This window comes from Procambarus clarkii, chromosome 59 (assembly GCF_040958095.1).
Source record: "Procambarus clarkii isolate CNS0578487 chromosome 59, FALCON_Pclarkii_2.0, whole genome shotgun sequence".
In the NCBI taxonomy this organism is placed as follows: Eukaryota; Metazoa; Arthropoda; class Malacostraca; order Decapoda; family Cambaridae; genus Procambarus; species Procambarus clarkii.
In genome coordinates, this window is record NC_091208.1 from 16,186,729 (window position 1) to 16,206,650 (window position 19,922).

Consider the following 19,922-nt stretch of genomic DNA (forward strand, 5'->3'; position numbering starts at 1 on the left):
TGGTCCGGGTTGGTGTGCCCAGTCAGGTACGGGTCGGCGCGGGGTGGTGGAAGCTGAATTGTGGGTTGTTGCGTTCTCCAAGGGTTTGTGGGCAGTTTCGGGTTTGGTGGGTCGGGGTTCTCGCCCGGCGGTGTGATTTTCCTTCTGTTTTAGATTGGTGGGAGTGGTGTAAGGAGCAATGTCGGTTGTTTTTTCGGGTGGCTGCCAAACGTGAGGCTGCTGGTAGGTTTGGGTTGCTGCGGTTGTTCCAGGCGAGGCTTTCGCGGTTGTATGTGCGGTACAATGCTGGGATTGACTGTTTTGGGGAGATTGCGGAGTGTAAGGAGCGTATTTGTGGTTTGCTGAATGAGTGGGCCGAGGGTGTTCGTGTGCGTGCTCGTGTGAGTGAACGTGTTGACGGGGAACGGCTCTCTCCTTATCTTTTAGGGAAGGTGAAGGCTGCGCGGGACGGTGTTCTTTTTACGGCTCTGCAAAGGCCGGATGGGTCTGTTGTTTCGGACACCGGTGGTGTGTTGCATTATGTGCGGCAAGAGTTAGTTGCGCTCTATGGGGAGGTGGTAGGGGACGACGCGATTGCGAAAGGTTTTTTGGGTGGTTGTGCTCCGGGGTTGTCTGCTGCTGATTGTGTTGGTTTGGAGGAAGATGTTTCGTTGGGGGAGCTTTTCGGTGCGGTGAGGTCGTTTCGTTCCGGGAAGGTGCCGGGCTCGGATGGTCTTCCTGTCGAGTTTTATGTTGCCTTTTGGGATGTGTTGGGTGATGTTCTTTTGGAGGTGGTCCGGACTTGCCTCCGGGGGTGCGTTCTGCCTGTATCTCAGTGCGTTGGGATTGTGCGGCTGCTCCCGAAGCCGGGCGATTTGCGGTTCTTCTCGAACTGGAGACCCATTACTTTGTTGAATGTGGACTATAAGATCCTGTCCAAGATTTTAGCTGGTCGGTGTCGCCGTGTGGTTGCGTCTGTGGTTTCCGTGGAACAGTTTTGTGGTGTTCCAGGTCGCTCGTTACTGCAGTGCAATGCGTTATTTCGGGATGTGCTTCTGTACGTGTCGGGCTCTCGCTTGTCTGCAGCGATGCTTTGCCTGGATTGGTCTAAGGCTGTTGACCGTGTTTCGTTAGGTTTTGTTTTTCGTGTGTTAGAGAGGCTTGGTTTTCCGCCTTTGTTTGTTCGTTGGGTGCGTATGTTGTACGCTCAGTGTTGCAGTCGGGTTTGCATCAATGGGTTCTTGAGTGCTCCTTTCCCTGTCCGCCGTTCGGTGAGGCAGGGTTGTCCGCTTTCCATGCTCCTTTATGTGCTCTTTCAGGAGCCTTTTTTTCGGGCGGTCAAGGCTTGTGCGTTGATCCGTCCCCCCCGGCTGCCTTCTGATCTTCGGTTACCCATCTGCGGTTATGCGGATGATACCATCCTGTTCGTGGCCTCTGCTGGTTCTGTTCGGGCTGTCCAGGTCGTGGTTGAGAGGTTTGAGTTGGCCACTGGGGCCCAGGTCAATCGTGCCAAATCTGGTCTTATGGGTATCGGTGGGTGGTCCTCTCGCCTTGTGTGGGAGGGGTCTTGGTTTCCGGTGGTCTCCTCTCTGCGAGTTCTGGGGATCACCTGGTTCGCTTCTTACGAGAGATCTTTGGAATTTAATTGGGGTGCGGTTTCTCGTAGTGTTGGTGTTGCGGTTGGGTTGTTGGCTGCGCGCCCGTTAACAATTTATCAGCGGGCGTTGCTTGTTACTTGTAAAGTTCTGTCACGTGTCTGGTTCGTGGCTCGGTGTTTCCCCCTAGATCGCCGGCTGGCTCTGGGGTTGGAACGTCAGGTTTATAGGTACGTGTGGTGTGGTCGTTACCACCCGGTTCGTCGCTCGACGTTGGTGTTAGCGGTGCGGGAAGGTGGGGTTGGTATTCCTGATGTGTTTACCAGGGCTCGGGCGCTGTTCTGGGTCTCGTTGCGTCAGGGTTTAGCGTTGGGTGGGGGGCTAAATCCTTTGTGTATTTTTTATTGTTCGGTCCGGTTTAGTTTTTTGGTGGATTGCGGTGTTTGTCGGGAGGTGGCCTTTTGTACCCCTCCTGTTTACTCCTGGGCGGTAGACATTCTTCGGGCTGTCTGTCGTTGTCCGGGTTATATGTCTCTCTCAGTGAAGGCGATTTATGGAGTTCTATTTTGTCGTGTTCAGCCGCGGGTGGAGTCTTTATTCCCGTGTTGGGATTGGGGGGAGGTGTGGGCGGCGTTAGGGGCGCGGTTTTTGGCGCCGCAGCAGCGGGAGTTGTTGTTTCGCATGTTGCATTTGTCGTTGGCGACAAATGACCGGTTGTGCATGCTGGGTTTGCGTGCCTCTGACGCATGTGTCCACTGTGGTTTGCCTGAAACTCAGTTACATGTTTTCTATTTTTGTGAGAGGCTGAGTGGTTTGCTTGCTTGGTTTCGTGCTGTGTTGGCCGTGGTTTGTGGGCCGGGATGTCGGGGTGGTTTTTTGCCGTTTTTGTTTTTGTCTTTTCCGCGGGGCTCTCGACGGGTGCGTAATACGCTCTGTCTTCTTGTCGCTGACTATGTGTATTGTGTGTGGGTTGGCCGGAGGGAGGGTTATGGGGTTGATAGGGTTTTGGGGTTTTTGAGAGGGCGCTTACGGTTCACCTGGTGGTGGCTGCAGCGTGCTTTTCCGGATGATTTTTGTGGTTGGTTTACTGGTGCGTATGTTCGTGGGGCAGCTTTTGAGTGATTGGTCGTGGGTTGGGCTCGTGGATGTTGGCTGTGGGTTGGTTGGGTGGGTCTTGTTCCGGTTTGTTTTCGGTCCCCGGTCCTCCGATGGGCCTCCTCGGCGGGGGTTGGGCGGGGTGTGTGTGTGTGTGTGTGTGTGGTTGTTTTGTTCTGTTGTGGTTGCTCCTGTGGGTGTGTGTTTCGTTTGGGTGTGCTTGTGTGTGGGTGTGGTTTTTATGTTTTCCCTGGCTCCTGCGTGGGCCTTTTTGTTTGCCTTGTATGGGTTTTATGTTTTGTGCATTTTTGTTCTTTATGGTATGTATGCTTATGTGCTCCTCTGTCTTTGGAGCGTGCCTCTTCTGTCTTTTGTGATTTTCTGTGTGGGGGTTGGGGTGCCCGGGTTATGTTTTGTCCTCCCCCCCCCCCCTTTTCATGTACTACTGTTCCTGTGTTATGAGTGTTTTTTTGCCATTACTGATTGTTATTTCTCTTTTTATGTGCCATGTACTTTGCCTTGTGCTATTTATGTATTATTTATCTGTTCTTTCTTGATTTGTGTTTTGTGTTCTGCCTTTGTATTATGTCTTTTTAATTATGCATGAGGAAACGGAGTAAGAAAAGAGAAATGTACTCAGTTATTTCTGTTTGACTTTCAATGTATGTATTTCCATGTTTTTTGTTTAATGTAGTTTTGTAATTTTGTCTCTTAGGGGTTTCGGAGGCCTGTTGTTCTGTACTTTTATGCACCTGTGTTTGGGTTGTTGGGCTGGGCTTGTATGTGCGTTCTCCTTTTGTATTTCTGTACTTAAGGTTGTGTGGATGTGTCTATGTTTTATGTTATTTCTATTGTGTGCTATTTATGTCATGTTCTGTTTTTTGTGGTACATACTGTCCCCGTTTCTGGGTTCTCTCTTTTTTTGTGCCTTGTGTCCTGTGTTTTCTTTCTTGGTTTTTGTTGGGTATGTTTAGTGTATCCGTGTTTACTTCCTTTGTTATATTGTCCTGTGTATGTTCATAACTTGTTTGTTCGGCGGGTGTCTGTTTTGTACATTGTGTATTCTTTTATAAAAAAAAAAAAAAAAAAAAAAAAAAAAAAAAAAAAAAAAAAAAAAAAAAAAAAAAAAAACTTGACCACCATGAGCAAACATCGGGTCCAGGAAGGTTGCAATCCACAGTTATGATGACCTCGCACGACCACGATATTCCACAACTGGCTCGGCAGTGTCAGAAATGGAAGAAAAGTAAAGAGAGGAGAGAAAGAATGGACCTATGCCACGACGCATCTGCAAAAGGTGAATTGCCGACTTCTCATCTGGGCTTCTTCTCGCTCGAAGTGGGGCTGCTCACCTAAATGCAGTCCGATCTGGACACAAGCACATTAGACAATACACGAAGATGCTGCGAGGGCGTTACAAGATATTCACAGAATACGCGAACGTACACTGAAAATGAGCTCGAAGAAGGAAGCAATAGATCTTTAATGTGCATGGGGAGTGACCGGTGGTCTTTTTAAAAGGTAATCACGTCGCAAGCGGCTGTGCAGTTGCAACTTATGCGGGAGGACCTATTGAGGGTAGCTTCACAGCCTAGCAAAGTGACCGAAGACTTAATCTACAGGAGTAAGGAAGCAGTGTATGGTGCAGGGGTCATTCTCTACGTCGATGAGAAAGTCCCGGCTCATTGGAGAAGTCGGTAAGTTGGTGACCATTGACATTTTGCACCAAGAGCCTGCGTGAGCTCTGCCGATGATATTATGCACTGAAAGTCAGCAAGGCGAGATGGCCAGTAACAATTTTCACTAAGGGTCAGTTGATAGTGCAGTTTACCTTGTGAGCTGAGTGACTATTAGGAAGTAAGAGAGGAAGTGTAAAACATCGGTTATCAAGTAGTGACAGTGATTGTAGTGTTTCTGAGTAGTGTAGCTAATTATTATGTGGAGTCACTATTTGACAGCTATGCGAGAGTGTGTTGGCCCAGCAGCTGGACACCCTCATAAGTACTGTCAAGCAGCATCCTCCTCCGTGATAGCAGCCACATAGTAAGGACTGACGGTTAAATGTGTGCTCAGCACACAGTGTATCTGTGGAATATTTCCTTGCAGGAATTTAATTGTTTTTATTCTTGATTTCTTGATTTCTTGAATTTGCATTAATTTATTTAGATTACTTCAAAGTGGACTGGTTTTTTAAGTTAATCCTGCTAGGTGTTTACCTGTACACAAGTTGGGGAGGTTATGCATACAGCCTATACCACAAATAATGTATATTAATAGTCTACAAATTGATGTGGGTTAGTACTACAGCAAAAAAATGGGTTAATTATAACTGTTATGTCTTATCTGTAAAATTGTTAGTGTGAGAACTGGGCCTCCATCATGAAGCTTCCTGGACCTGTTAATGGCGGCCTTGTCGTCTTAGTTTGAGCAAGTAAGCGTATGTACAATATCTGGCAGGTGTTAACAGGTCTCTGTGATATCTTCAATTCGTTACAGGCAACCCGCCGAATATCTACACCGTAACAATTGTATAAAATTTATTACGGTCAATACATGTGACTGAAAATAATGAAGCTTGTGTTATTAGTAAAACTAGGCTCACCGTTGTTTTGTTGATCTAACCAACTACCCTATCTAATAGTTAGCAGTGACCACTTATTAATAAATGACATGGGGGCTTAGTCGGATACTCAGCTCTTCCTGTTATTGATGATAAGGTTGCTGGGGCTGGATTACTGTTGGGCGATCTATTTTGAGACCTTTGCTGTGCCGCGTTTTGGTAAACCTTGCAGGAAGCTTGTTTTGTTTACAATCTATCTCGCCTTTTTCCTGCCGCTCACGGCGTCCCGACAAATATGGTCCCATTTTTGTCTCATTGACTTAGGGAGGTAGACTCTAGGTTTATTGATAATTATATTAAACCCAGTCATTGAGAATAATTTTTTATTAATTCTAATGTCTAGACTGGTAGATTAAAGATATGTGATGCTTAAATATGTGCTGATGACATCACTGATTTCCTGTTTTTCAGTAATCTTTTGATGACTAACTAATGTTACCAGTATAACCAAGTTTGCTGGTTATATTGGGTGCTAGCAATGTTAGTATTTGAGTGCGGTGTCTAGTGTCGGAATTTCCGACAATATCCTTTCGCGACCAAAGATCACATAAACTCCAAACATCTACCACTTACTGGCTATTCATGCCCGTGCCACCTCTTATGTGGCTAAATCTTCGTCAATCATCATCAGGTGTTGGCGTAAAAAGTAACCAGTCCTGCACAGCTGAGTGCTATGATAGGACTTCGGGAGACCTTGGAGCACAACTGAGGGTGCCTGTAAGAGCTCCACTGCTAGGTAGGTTGGGTGGGGAATCAGTGTTTTACCCACCGAGTTAGCATACTATGACAGTGATTTTGGTAGGGTGCATGGAAGAGCAGAGGACAACCAGTGGGACGTAACGCCTTCAAGGACAACAGCTGTGGCGACATCTAGGTGTGGGCAAGGACCAAGGACAAGTTCCGAGATCTAGCTGATAAAGAATCAGCTAGATAAGTAAAATTTCCCACTCCATTCCCATTTGCTAGTCATATTCTAGGGAACAAGTAGGATTTACTTATATTATTATCAATATTATAAATTATTTGTATAGTTAGCTTTACTAACATTACTAGGAGATGATAGCTGAGTGGACAGCGCTTCATATTATCCTGAGGTTCTGGGTTTTATTCCCGGTGGAGGCGGGAACAAATGGACAGAGTTTCTTTCACCCTGATGCATCTGTTTACCTAGCAGTAAATAGGTACCTGGGAGTTAGACAGCGGGTACGGGCTGCTTCCTGAGGATGTGTAACAAAAAGGAGGCCTGGTCGAGGACCGGGCCGCAGGGGACACTAAGCCCCGAAATCATCTCAGGATAACCCTCAAGATAACCAAGACACTATGTGCTTCTTTCTTAATTGTTGTGTCATACTATATTCAAGTTTGCACTGAAGCCTTGTGGCAGCTGATTTATATTCTGTGAAGTTATTTAAAGTAGAAGTAACTTGATCAAGAGTCTCAGAGAATTATTTGTCAAGATGTTGCACAATTGCAAGTGGTGGTGACACATTAGTGGATGCTCCATTTTAATGTAAAACTTTGGATTAAGTAAAGCCAAGAGCGGCTGATTTATTATCGATATTAGATGAGACTAAAGTTGCCAATAAATTGTGTGTATATATTTTTTCAGTAAATGTCATTACCATTTTATTCACTGTGTTTAATGCAATTCTCTTTTATACTATACCTTGTCATGAATTTGTCATGACAATGTGTGGGGTGAAAGCTGACCCCTTGCTGTTTCTGAGTACTGAATTAATCGGAATATGAATTCAATACCCCGGCACAACGGTCGCGGGAGCTGCACGCCCCGACCGTAATGACGAAAGGGCGGCGCCCGGTGTGTAGTGATCCTGGGTTTGCACGGCCCCCATTACACCCTGTTACAAACCCTAGCAAGGCTAGTGGTGTAAACTCCCCATTCTCCATATTAGGAACACCTGGTCTCAAGTAAATCACAACTTTAGTCAGTTATGTTAGGGGTATAGAAAATCACCCGACGGCAATCCTGGCATTATTGGGCACAGATATTTCTACATGCTGGGGCCGCATGATCATCAAGTGTGCGTAGAGCTTGAATGGTTCCAAAGCCAATGTACATCAGAAAACTCTTGACCCCTGGAGGATTCGAACCCAGTCAGCCAGGGTTACCCATGCCCCCAGCAGTCCTATGCTGCAACCACTCAGTCAGCGACTGTCAAGTGCTGGAAATTGTGAGACCTACATGCACCCAGCGCCCGACACTTCACTTCGATGTCCAAAGGGCTTGGAGAAGATTGGGGAAGGATGGTGAGGATTTGTAATTATGGAAGATGATGGGGTTTGAGAACTAGGAGGATGGGAAGTTCGGTTGTCTGTCCATCATGGGTTGGCATGAGGGATGGATCATTTGTTTAGTTTTTGTGTGTTGGGTGTGTGTGCTATGGTTATGTCAGTTCGTTGGTTAGGCTGGTTAGTGTGAGTGTCTAAGCTGGTGCCTGGGTAATATTGAGCCGATGGCAATAACTACAGGAGGCTATCCTTAACAATTTTAGTCTAGCCACACTACTTGTGGGAAAGAAGTTTTTGTTTTGTTTAGTTGATATCGTTTATATTTTTTTTTATATATTTTTGTGTAGATTATGTCCGGGAGGACCCACTCTTCTGGGTCTTCTGGCAATACGTTCAGGATTTGTGGTTTCGGGAAGTTATCGTCGAGTATGAACCTGATCACATTTTGCTGGAAGTGAACAGGTTCTAGATCATTCAGAAGGTGTGATTCTTCTGCTGATCAAAACCAGAAGAATCACTGGAAGTGACCAGTGATTCTTCTGGTTCTGTGTGGTGGCTCCTGGATCTCATAGTCGCTGGCTACTTCTAGATCTTTTCTGCTCGGAACATACAGCTGCTGCATACGATACAGCTGCTGTCTTGCCAGGCAGCTGAGTCTGATGTTCATTGCCATCATTTTGAATGTTCCATCAATTTGGTTGGTCCTCACTCTGCCTGCCAGGGACAGGTTTCCCGCAAAGCGGGGTGCTTTCTTTTGAACTTCTTGTATTTTTAGCGTATTGGCTTTGGTAGTGAGATTCAGGGGGGAGGGGGCTATAAGGGTACTCTAGGCAGGGTCTTATGATCATCCTGGACAAGTGAAGCTTGACATGGGATGGGGCTTGTCGGAAGCAGAAGCGCTTCGCCAGGGATCCTTTGGTTGTCACTGTCTTCTCGGAGCAGTACTGGGTGGAGTTGAGTAGTCCACTGAAGTTGTACCTGAGCAGTGTGTTGGCATTGGAAATGGCTATGGGGTCTCCCCTGATACGCACTCTGCCTTCATTTTCTATTGTGTATGCCATACAACCCTGAGGTTATCTTGAGATGATTTCGGGGCTTTTAGTGTCCCCGCGGCCCGGTCCTCGACCAGGCCTCCACCCCCCAGGAAGCAGCCCGTGACAGCTGACTAACACCCAGGTACCTATTTTATTGCTAGGTAACAAGGGCATAGGGTGAAAGAAACTCTGCCCATTGTTTCTCGCCGGCGCCTGGGATCGAACCCAGGACCACAAGTCCAGCGTGCTGTCCGCTCGGCTGACCGGCTCCTGCAACCTATAGTGCTTATTTGGATCTAATACGGGTTTGTGGTAATCCACCATTTCCTTTCCTAATTCGCAGTTCAGGCGAGTTCAACGTTTGCTTTCCTGGTGACTGTTGCGTGTTTGGTTGCTTAGCTGCTGGGTTGGAGGTTATTATATGGGTGACGTCGTCCGCAAATTGGATGATGATGGTGTCTCTGTACTCCGGCTGTGGTAGGTCATTTACAAAGATGTTGAAGAGTACCGGGCTCAGGCACGACTCTTGCGGCACTCCATTCGTACGGGTAAAAGATAACGCTGTCATTCCGTTGAAGCAGGGAGTGACTCGTCTATTTTTCAGGTAGTTCCTGACCAGTCTGAGTAGTGTCCAGTTTTGATCTGGTAAGTCCGCTAGGTTATGCACCAGGCCGTCGTGCCATTGGCTATCAAAGGCCTTGTGTACGTCTCTAGATGCAATCCGGGCTATTTGTTGGGGGATTGTGGAGGCCGCGTCGTACATGATATTTATTGCGTGTTGGGTTGAGCAGTGAGCTCTAAAGCCGAACTGCTTCTCAGTGAAGAGGTTGTTATACTCCATATATTGGTTGATTTTGCTGGATATTATTTTCTCGAAACATTTTCCTATTGTGTTGAGGAGGGAGATCGGCCGGTTGTTGCCTAGTTAGTGGGCGTCTTATTTTTGGTTTGGGAATGAATATCTTCTTGGCCGTTTTTAAAGTAATATGGCCCGACGTCAGCATTGTGTTGAATACATTTAGTATGAAGTTTAAAAGAATACATGTAAGGAGTTGGGTCTGCCTAGCTCTTATCCCTTAGGGTCTTGGAGCTTTGTTCAGGTCAGTCAGACCTGACTGACCTGAAAAAGGAAAAGTCAGACCTGACTGACCAGGCTCGAATCCTTCAGGGGTCAAGGGTTTTCGGTTGTACAGTGGCTTTGGGACCATTTAAACCTCACGCAATGAAACGTGCCTTCGAATTTGACATCTTGCAAACCTGCCTGCCTGCCTTCAAGAATGCTTGACTACATGCCATGACTGGCTTTCAGTCATTATCTGTCACTTGACAGGGCACCTACCAAACATTTGTGAGGGCACTTACCAAACACTTGTCAAGGCACCTATCAAACACTTATCAGGTCATCTACCAAACACTTGTCAGGGCCCCTACCAAACATTTCTATGTCAACCACTAGATACATGTCAGGTCAGTTATAAATTATTTGGCAGGTCACTTACCAAGCATTTGTTAGCTATGTTACACTCCATGCACCTGTCACATCATGTACCAAGCACTTGTAGCGTCACCTCGCACACAACTTGGAGTCCTTACCTACTTAAATTCAAGATAAAGTTAAAGAAGATTCAAAGGTATGCCACCAGACTAGTCCCAGGACTGAGAGGTATGAATTACAAGGAAAGGCTATTGAAATTAAACCTCACCTCACTAGAAGACAGAAGAGCTAAGGGAGACATGATCACCACCTACACAATTCTCAAAGGAATTGACAGGGTGGACAAAGACAAAATATTTAGCATGGGCTGAACACGAACAAGGAAACACAGGTGGAAACTGAGTACCCAAATGAGCCAGAGACATATAAATATTTTTGTTAGTGTCAGAGTAGTTAAGAAATGGAATACATTAGGCAGTGATGTGGTGGAGGCTGACTCCACACACAGTTTCAAATGTAGATAGAAACCAGTAGGTTCAGGAATCTGTTCACCAGTTGATTGATAGTAGAGAGGTGGGACCAATGAGCCTAAGCTCAACCCCCGCAAGAACAACTAGGTGAGTACTTGTCGTGTCGCTTTTTCGGTATCTCATAAAGGATCCGTCAAGTCTTTTACCAAAGATGTGTTAGATCACGGAAAAACACTTATCAGGTTAGTAACCAAACACTTGTCATGTCACCTACCAACAACTGATATGTTCACCTGGCAATCACTTGCCCGGTCACCCAACAAGCGTATGTCAGGTGTCAAGATGCTGACATGTAACCTACTAATTAATCCTTGTTATGCCCTCTACCAAACAGTTGTCAGGACACCTACGAAGCATCTGTCACGACTCTTACTACACAACTTTCACGTCCCCTATAAACTACTTGTGGCTCAATCACAAAACACTTCTGGCCAATAACCAAGTAATTCTCAGGTCATATACCAAACATTCTAAATTCATCCACCAAGCTTTTATCAGGTTATCTCCCAAGCACCTCTCATGTTGCCCAGTAAGCCCTTGTTAGATCACACATTAAGCACTTGTCAGGTCACCTATCAAACACTTGCTCGGTTATCCATCAAGTGTCTGCCAGAGCACATACCAAACACCAAGCTGGCATCTGACTGGCGTGGGCACACAGAGTATGGGCACACCCTGCCCATACGTCATAGTGGGCCTTACCCACTGGTTTTCCCAGGAGCAAGACCCACCAGTCGGTTAACAACAGTGTTCTCAATTACTTAACAACAGTGTATTAAATCGGTTAATAACATTTACCAATGGGTGGACAGAGGCGAACAGTTAATGAATGGCGTCCAGACAATCTTTTTTGGCCAGGACTTGAACTAGACCAACTCGGTGGCTAGGCGGGTGTTGAGTGTGTTAACACTGCACCATCGGGGCCTATCATCAAGCACTTGCCAAGAACTTGTAAGTTCACCAAACAAGTAATTGTGGAGTCACCCATTAAGTACCTGTCAGGTCACATACAAGCTACATCCTAATCCACACACTAAGCCCTTGCCAGGTCACCATCCTCGCACCTGTCAGCTAACATACAAAATACTTGTAAGGTCACCACAAATCCTCTTCAAGTCAGCTACTAAACAGTTGTAGGAAAGTGAGGAAAATAGGAGGAAAGTGTAGGAAATTGAGGAAAACAACAGTGAAAGAACAGGTGATTAAACTGAGAAAAGGAGAGGATGGGTACACAGAGAATGACAAAGAGGTGTGTGAAGAACTCATAGTTTCCAGGAGGTCTTCACAACAGAGCAAGGAGAAGTCCCTGAACTAAGAGGGGTTGCGATATACCAAGCAACCTTGGAAGATACTGAAATTACCAGAAATGAGGTTATTAGGTATCTGGATGTGACTATGGCTGTGTGGACCTGATGGAATCTCATCATGGATGCCAAATGAGGGGGGGGGCAGAAGCACTAGTGTGCCACTCTCTATGGTGTATAACAAGTCCCTGGAAACAGGAGACCTACCAGAAAGTTGGAAGACAATTAACGTCATCCCCAATAGTATTGGTGTTATGGAATGGTGTTTGCATGAATGTGAAAAATACTCATGTAATCTCACCAGCCTATTGTACCATCTTTCAAATAAATTATTATTATCATTATTATTATTATTATTATTATTATTATTATTATTATTATTATTATCCCAACATACAACAAGCGTGATGGGCAGGAGGCCCTAAACTACAGGCTGGTCCATAATTTGTATACCATGTAAGGTGACGGAGAAAATCGTGAAAAAGAATTGTAGTACAACTGGAAAAAAGGACTTTTTAACACACCACCAATATGGATTCAGGGATGACAAATCGCGTCTGGCAGGTTTAATAGTATTCTATGACCAAACAACAAGCATTAAGCAAGAAACAGAAGGATGGGCAGACTGCATTTTCAGAGAGTGTCAGAAAGTTTTTTATAAAGTCCCCCATAAGTGGCTGTTGCATAAGTTGGAGAAACAGGCTGTAGTAACTGGTAAGGTGTTCCACTGGATAAGGGAGTGCCTAACCAACAGGAAGCTGAGAGTTACTGTAAGGAGTTTGACCTCAGAATTGCGTGATGTCACCAGCAGTGTCCCACAGGGCTCTGTACTCTGACCTATCCTGTTCCTGATATACGTAAATGATCTTCCAGAGAGTATATGTAGACTCATACTTCTCAATGTTTGCTGATAATGCTAAAATTATGAGAAGGATTAAGACAAAGAAGGACAACAAGAGACAATACAGGATGACCTGGACAGACTGAAGGAATGGTCCAACAAATGGCTAACAAACAAATGTTCGTGTTTAACTAACAAGCGTAAAGTGATGAAGATACAAGTCAATTATTGTATCTTCAATTATACAATCCAATTATACAATTCTCAGTGGAATTGATAGCGTAGATAAAGGCAAACTATTTATCACGGTTGAACGCAAACAAGGGAACAACAAGGGGACTGCCTACGTATAGGCAGTGATGTTGTGAAGGCAGACTCCTTACCTGATGGAGTAATCAGACTCCTGATAGAGTAATCAGACTCTATCAGATTCCTAATAGAGACCAATAGGTTCAGGAACCCGACTAAAGCACTTGTCAAGTCACCTACCAAGCACCTGCCAGTTCAAGTCACCCACTTAGCACTTGTTAGGCCTCCCACCAAGAGCTTATTAGGTCACTTAACAATCTCTTGCCACCTTTCAAGCACCAGTCGGGCCATCCACTTAGTACTGACCGGGTTACCTACTAAAGGCTTCTCAGGCCACTTGGTCGGTCACCCATTGAGCACTTGTCAAGTAATTTGCCAAGCACTTGGTTTCCCTTAAGGTACTGATCATGTCACCTTCCAAGCAACATTCATGTCATGTGTCAGGTCAACTTAGTCATCCTTCTCTAAACCCTTTAAATTGTCGGAAAACCTGACACCATTTACTAATGTTAAATACAATAAGCAGATAATAGTGTTGCTGTTGTATACACAAGTTATCCCTTACAAAATGTAGCTTGTAGTGGAATTTTCCGTCAATAGAAAACGGGATATCATTGCCACATAGTGCTATAAATTCACCAGCTATTCTGTTGGGAATTATTGTTAATACAGCAGTCTTTTGGACTTTTAACACCATAAAAACATCTCATTTGAATTAACTTAATTATCAGTATCAAAACAGAGTAAATGTGACCCTTCTACCACATACTGACATCTGGACAAAAAGAGAGCCAGGAGCGTTAGTGGTGAGGGAGGTCAGCCATTGTTTAAAGACCGAGTCGCTGGAGCAAATTCAGCTCCTATAATTCTCTCTTGGACGAAGTGTTATGGAGATCAAATTAGTGCTTCTTCCATCATCAACACACAGTCAACAACCACAAGGGAAGTATCTTTCCGAAATCTTATTTAAATCATTATTGGCCAGTAATGTTAGGTAGATATGATTAATTCCAGTTAGGACATGAGGCAACGACTCAACTCAGGTAATTAATCCTTGGTCCTTATCTTATATAATATACAGTGTTTCATCTGATATAGCTGTCATATATTAGGATTCCGGCTTTACAGCTAGTTCCCTTTCACGGGAATAATAGAAGAGGAAGCAAGAATTAATCTTGGTACATCAGTTACTTGGGTGTTGGAAGCTAGCCTCACACGAGGATTATTTGGTGTCTACATCCTAGTAATACCTGGTGGACTAGGTCTACATACAATAAGATAAGGCACCTCAATTTATTTACTAATATATATAGTTTAATACTGTAGTTTGACTGACTGCATATATATAAATTTAATATAAACCCCCCTAGTGTGTAACAATCGATTTGTGAGAATATTGTAGAAATACAGTCCGCTAAACATCATACAAATTGCTATCGAAATATATAAATGAATGTAAATGTAAATTCTATATAAATTCATATAAATTACATAAATATAAATCTCACGAGTCGGTTCCCACATAAACTAAATTGATGACTTAATATTGCGCCCTAAACTACACTGCATAATTCAGACGGACCAACACGCGAAGTTAGAGTTAGGACAACATTAGAGACCCTTGCTAACTCCATGAGACATAGCTATATATATTCAGTCTCCGTGGTGTAGTGGTAAACACTCGCCTGGCGTTCCGCGAGTGCTATGTCATGGGTTCGTATCCTGGCCGGGGAGGATTTACTGGGCGCAATTCCTTAACTGTAGCCTCTGTTTAACGCAACAGTAAAATGTGTACTTGGATGAAAAAACGATTCTTCGCGGCAGGGGATCGTATTCCAGGGACCTGCCCGAAACGCTACGCGTACTAGTGGCAGTACAAGAATGTAACAACTCTTGTATATATCTCAAAAAAAAAAAATAAAAAAATAAATCCTAACATTCTATTTGCTTTATTTCATACATTTGTACATTGTTTACTTTTTGAGAGATCCACTAATTATGACACAGATCACCTTGATAATTTGATGAAGAAATTTATGTATTATTTATCTGACACTTAGAAACAGTTTAATTTTTAAGACAGAACTTTTCATTTATCAGCATTGTCATTATATTTACCAACCTTCTCTATACACTTAATGAAGAATCTATAAATTCTATAGTATGGTGCCCAAAGTCTAACGGCATACTGTAAAGCGAGGCTTCACAAGAGGACGGTAAAGCTAAATAATAACCTTTGATGTCTTATACCTGCTACGTCTTGACCTTCACGCCAGAACCGTTCCCTGCCCCATGGTAGGAACGTCATGTCGCCTGAAAGGTTACACTACCTGCTTATGTGTCTCAACAACTTCTCTAAATAATTAATCACTCCTGTAATTTTCTTAGCTAAAGGAGTAGTAGGGTTCAGTTTCCTGAGATAATTACGGGCCTCTACAACCCTTCCATCACCACTCACGGTGTGGCTCTCTGGCTCATAACAAATGAACTGCATTAATTAAAACTTGTAATTTACTTACGTGCTGGAAGCATGCAGCAGCTTACTGGAGACAATCCTGGACGCTGGCAGTAAGTTAAGCCTCAGGCCCAGCCACGGGCTGACACGGCGCAGTAAGTGTCTTGACGCCAACATCATCTACACTCACTCACTCACTCACTCACTGCCTGCAACATTTAACCAACCAATTACACTTTACACCTGTTAAAAGATTTGCGTGGATGTAATAGGTTAATTTACATGAACAATACTGGGTGGATGTGACTGGTGACTGGGTGGGTGTAACTGGAGACTGGGTGGATGCGACTGGTGACTGTGTGTATGTGACTGGTGACTGGGTGGGTCTAACTGGTGACTGGGTGGATGTGACTGGTGACTGTGTGTATGTGACTGGTGACTGGGTGGGTCTAACTGGTGACTGGGTGGATGTGACTGGTGACTGTGTGTATGTGACTGGTGACTGGGTGGGTCTAACTGGTGACTGGATGGATGTGACTGGTGACTGTGTGTATGTGACTGGTGACTGGGTGGGTCTAACTGGTGACTGGGTGGATGTGACTGGTGACTGTGGATGTGACTGGTGACTGGGTGGGTCTAACTGGTGACTGGGTGGATGCGACTGGTGACTGGGTGGGTCTAACTGGTGACTGGGTGGATGTGACTGGTGACTGGGTGGATGTGACTGGTGACTGGGTGGGTCTAACTGGTGACTGGGTGGATGCGACTGGTGACTGGGTGGGTCTAACTGGTGACTGGGTGGATGTGACTGGTGACTGTGTGTATGTGACTGGTGACTGGGTGGGTCTAACTGGTGACTGGGTGGATGTGACTGGTGACTGGATGAGTGTAACACATTAAGCTTGTTTTCTTAGAAATGATAAAATCTCAGATCATAGACATTGTGTGAGACCCTCGTGGTCTCACACAAGTTGAAGAGAAGAGAGTTTTTACCTGAGATGCGACGATGGGTCATCTTCCCAGAGATTAAAGGATTTAAAACGTTTAGATTTCCAAGATGGCTGTCTTCCTTGTATTAATTCAACGAGTAATGGATAGTTAAAAAAATACAGTAATTACAGTAATAACCAATCTGGAATAAGTATGTATGCTAGGCTAACATGATTGTGGAGTAAAGATCAGGGTTCGTATACCGTCACAGAGAAAGTGACGTCAGTTAGAAAGTACTAGTTCGTCGGGCGATGTCTCGTGACCTACCGGGGGTCAAGGGTCAGGTGTCTGGCATACCACAACCTTTCATATTATTAATTCATAAAGTATAAATTCAGGTCACTAGTCAATATTGTAATGGGATATAGCTTTTGCCAAGATGCCTATACAATTACCGTCAGTTTACATAAGAATTCAAACGTCTGTGTTGGCCAGTAGCTTAAATTAGCTTGTTCATTGTAAACCCTGCTTGGTAATTTAAAGAGCCTGGGAGGCATGGCGGATTGATATTAGTTAGCCTCAGTCTTTAGCAGAGAACAGGCCAGTCAGTGTGGATCGAGTCTCTGGGAGGTCACCATCTCACCTCTGAAGGCCAGAGCAGCAGTAGCTGTACTTAGAATATTTTACGGTAAAGTGCTTAAGAGTTTGGTATAGGTGATAGTTCATGTCTGCCTCTTAGGGAATATTTAAGTTTAGGTTGTGTTCAGCTTAGGAAGTGTTCCTATTTATTTACACTTGTAATAGTTTTGTTTTAATAAACGTTGTTTTAAGATTATTTGTATTTTTGAGTTTTTTCCAATTTATATATTGACTAGCTGTACCCGGCCACGCGTTGCTGAGGCTCAGCAACCCTCCCCTGTTTTCCAGTCCTCCCCACCATTCCCCCAATCCCCAGTCCCCTCGTTCTCCCAACCATTCCTCACTCCTCCGTCCCCTCGTCCTCCCCATTATTACCCCCTCCACCATCCCTCACTCCTGTCCCCTCGTCCTTCCCACCATTCCCCACTCCCTCGTCTGATGATCAAATGATCTGATGTTCCCATCCGAAAATTGGGAACATCAAATGATCTGGGTCTAGATTCACGAAGAAGTTACACAAACACTTACGAACCTGTACATCTTTTCTCAATCTTTGGCGGCTTTGTTTACAATTATTAAATAGTTAATGAGCTCCGAAGCACCAGGAGGCTGTTTATAACAATAACAACAGTTGATTGGCAAGTTTCCATGCTTGTAAACAGTTTAATAAATGTAACCAAAGCCATCAAAGATTGAGGAACGAGGTACACGTTTGTAAGTACTTGCATAACTGCTTCGTGAATCTGGCCCCAGCTGTTCCCATCATTGAAGTATAAGAAAAACAGTTCAAAAAACGAAATGCAAAAAATTGAAAAAATATAAAAAATAAACTATACTCACGAAATGAACGGTATGGTAAACAAAACAGCTCAATTCCAACGCAATGTCACACAAAATAATTAAATCAAAATGAAAATAAATCGAAATTTATGAAAATGCAATTTATCAATGAAATTGGAAACATTGAAATGAAATCATAACATATTTAGTATAGCATGTGTTGGTCTTTTATATGCAACAGATGGTGCTGTTTTTCAAAAACGCCTGTTTTTACCTGCCACAGGGGTGGCATCTATAAAATAGGTATATAAAAACACGTGCGTATTCGAATGGAGTGTTGTGTCAAAATTTCAAAGCAATCGGTGAAGAACTTTCGGAGATTACAGTGTGTGTTACTCTTATGTCCAACAGATAGCGCTGTTCCCCCCCCCCCCTACAAAAAGAAAATCCTGTCACTGGTGAAGGCATATATAAAGTAGGTATATAAAAAGACGCTCCTATTTGAATGCAACGTTGTGTCAAAATTTCAAAGCAATCGGTAAAGAGGTTTTGAAGATTTCTCTCACATGAAAAATACATGAAAAACACAGTTAAACAAAAAACACGCTTTTCACATCACAGACGTGACATCTATATTGTGTGTATATAAAAACCTGCTCGGATGCTTAAAAAAGAATGCTTTTTACCTGTCATAGGTGGCACCTATACTTATACTTACGAAATGAACGGTATGGTAAACAGCACAGCTCAATTCAAATGCAATGTCACACAAAATAATTAAATCAAAATGAAAATAAATCGTAATCTATGAAAATTCAATTTATCAATGCAATCAAAAACATTGAAATGGGATCAGATTTAGTATAGTGTGTATTTGTGTTGCTATTACGTGCAACAGATGGCGCTGTTTTTCAAAAAAGCATGTTTCTACGTGTCACAAATGTGGCATCTATGTAGTAAGTATATAAAACATGCGTATATTTGAATGGAACGTTGTGTCAAAATTTCAAAGCAACTGGTGAAGAACTTTCAGAGATTAAAGCGTGTGTTGCTCTTACGTCCAACATATGGCGCTCTTTTAAAAAAAAAAAATCCTGTCAGAGGTGAGACATGTATATAGTAGGTATATAAAAACACACGCCTATACGAATGCAACGTTGTGTCAAAATTTAAAAGCAATCGGTAAAGAGGTTTCGAAGATTTCCCTCACAAGAAAAACACATGAAAAATAGTTTTTCAAACAAATATGTTTTCTTCCCTTCACAGACAAGACATCTTTATAGTATGTACATAAAAACTCGCTCGGTTGCGAATGAAACGATGTGTGAAAATTTCAAAGCAATCGGTGAAGAACTATCGGAGATTAGCGATTATGAACAAATGAACATTTCCATTTATATTTATATAGACTGCGTGTGTTGCTCTTACGTGCAACATTTGGCGCTGTTTCTTAAAAAAAAATTATGATTTTACCTGTCACAGGTGTGGCATCTATACTTAAGCTTACGAAATGATACACAACACAGCTCAATTTCAAAGCAATGTCACACAAAATAATTAAATCAAAATGAAAAGAAATTGAAATTTATGGAAATTAAATTAATCAATACAATCGGAAACATTTAAATGGAATCGTAACATATTTAGTATAGCATGAGTTGCTATTATGTGCAACAGATGGCGCTGTTCTTCAAAATAAGCATGTTTTTATCTGTCACAGGTGTGGCATCTATATAGTCGGTATTTAAAAACACGCGCCTATTTGAATGGAACGTTGTGTCAACATTTCAAAGCCATCGGTGAAGAACTTTCGGAGATTACAGTGTGTGTTGCTCTTATGTCTAACAGATGGCGCTGTTTTTCAAAAAAAGCACGTTTTTTCCTGTCACAGGTGTGGCATGCATATTGTAGGTATATAAAAACACGCTTCTATTCGAATGCAACGTTGTGTGAAAATTTCAAAGCAATCGGTAAAGAGATTTCGAAGATTTTCTTACCATGAAAAACACATGAAAAACACAGTTTAAAAAAAAACAAACTGTTTTTTCCCCGTCACAGACGTGACATCTATATAAGTTTCCTACAGTTTAGGAGTAGTTTCCTACAATCCAAGCTTATACTAAAGA

At 43.4% G+C, this 19,922-nt stretch overlaps 1 protein-coding gene across 1 annotated transcript in view; it reads right to left on the reverse strand.

Annotated features, from left to right (window-relative positions):
* Positions 1-19,922, reverse strand: part of LOC123768337 (gamma-butyrobetaine dioxygenase) — a 278,683-nt gene that overhangs the window by 236,107 nt on the left and 22,654 nt on the right. Inside the window, 1 exon segment of the mRNA XM_069306882.1 lies at positions 15,512-15,656. Coding sequence (XP_069162983.1) covers positions 15,512-15,627 — 116 coding nt within the window. The 5' untranslated portion in view covers positions 15,628-15,656.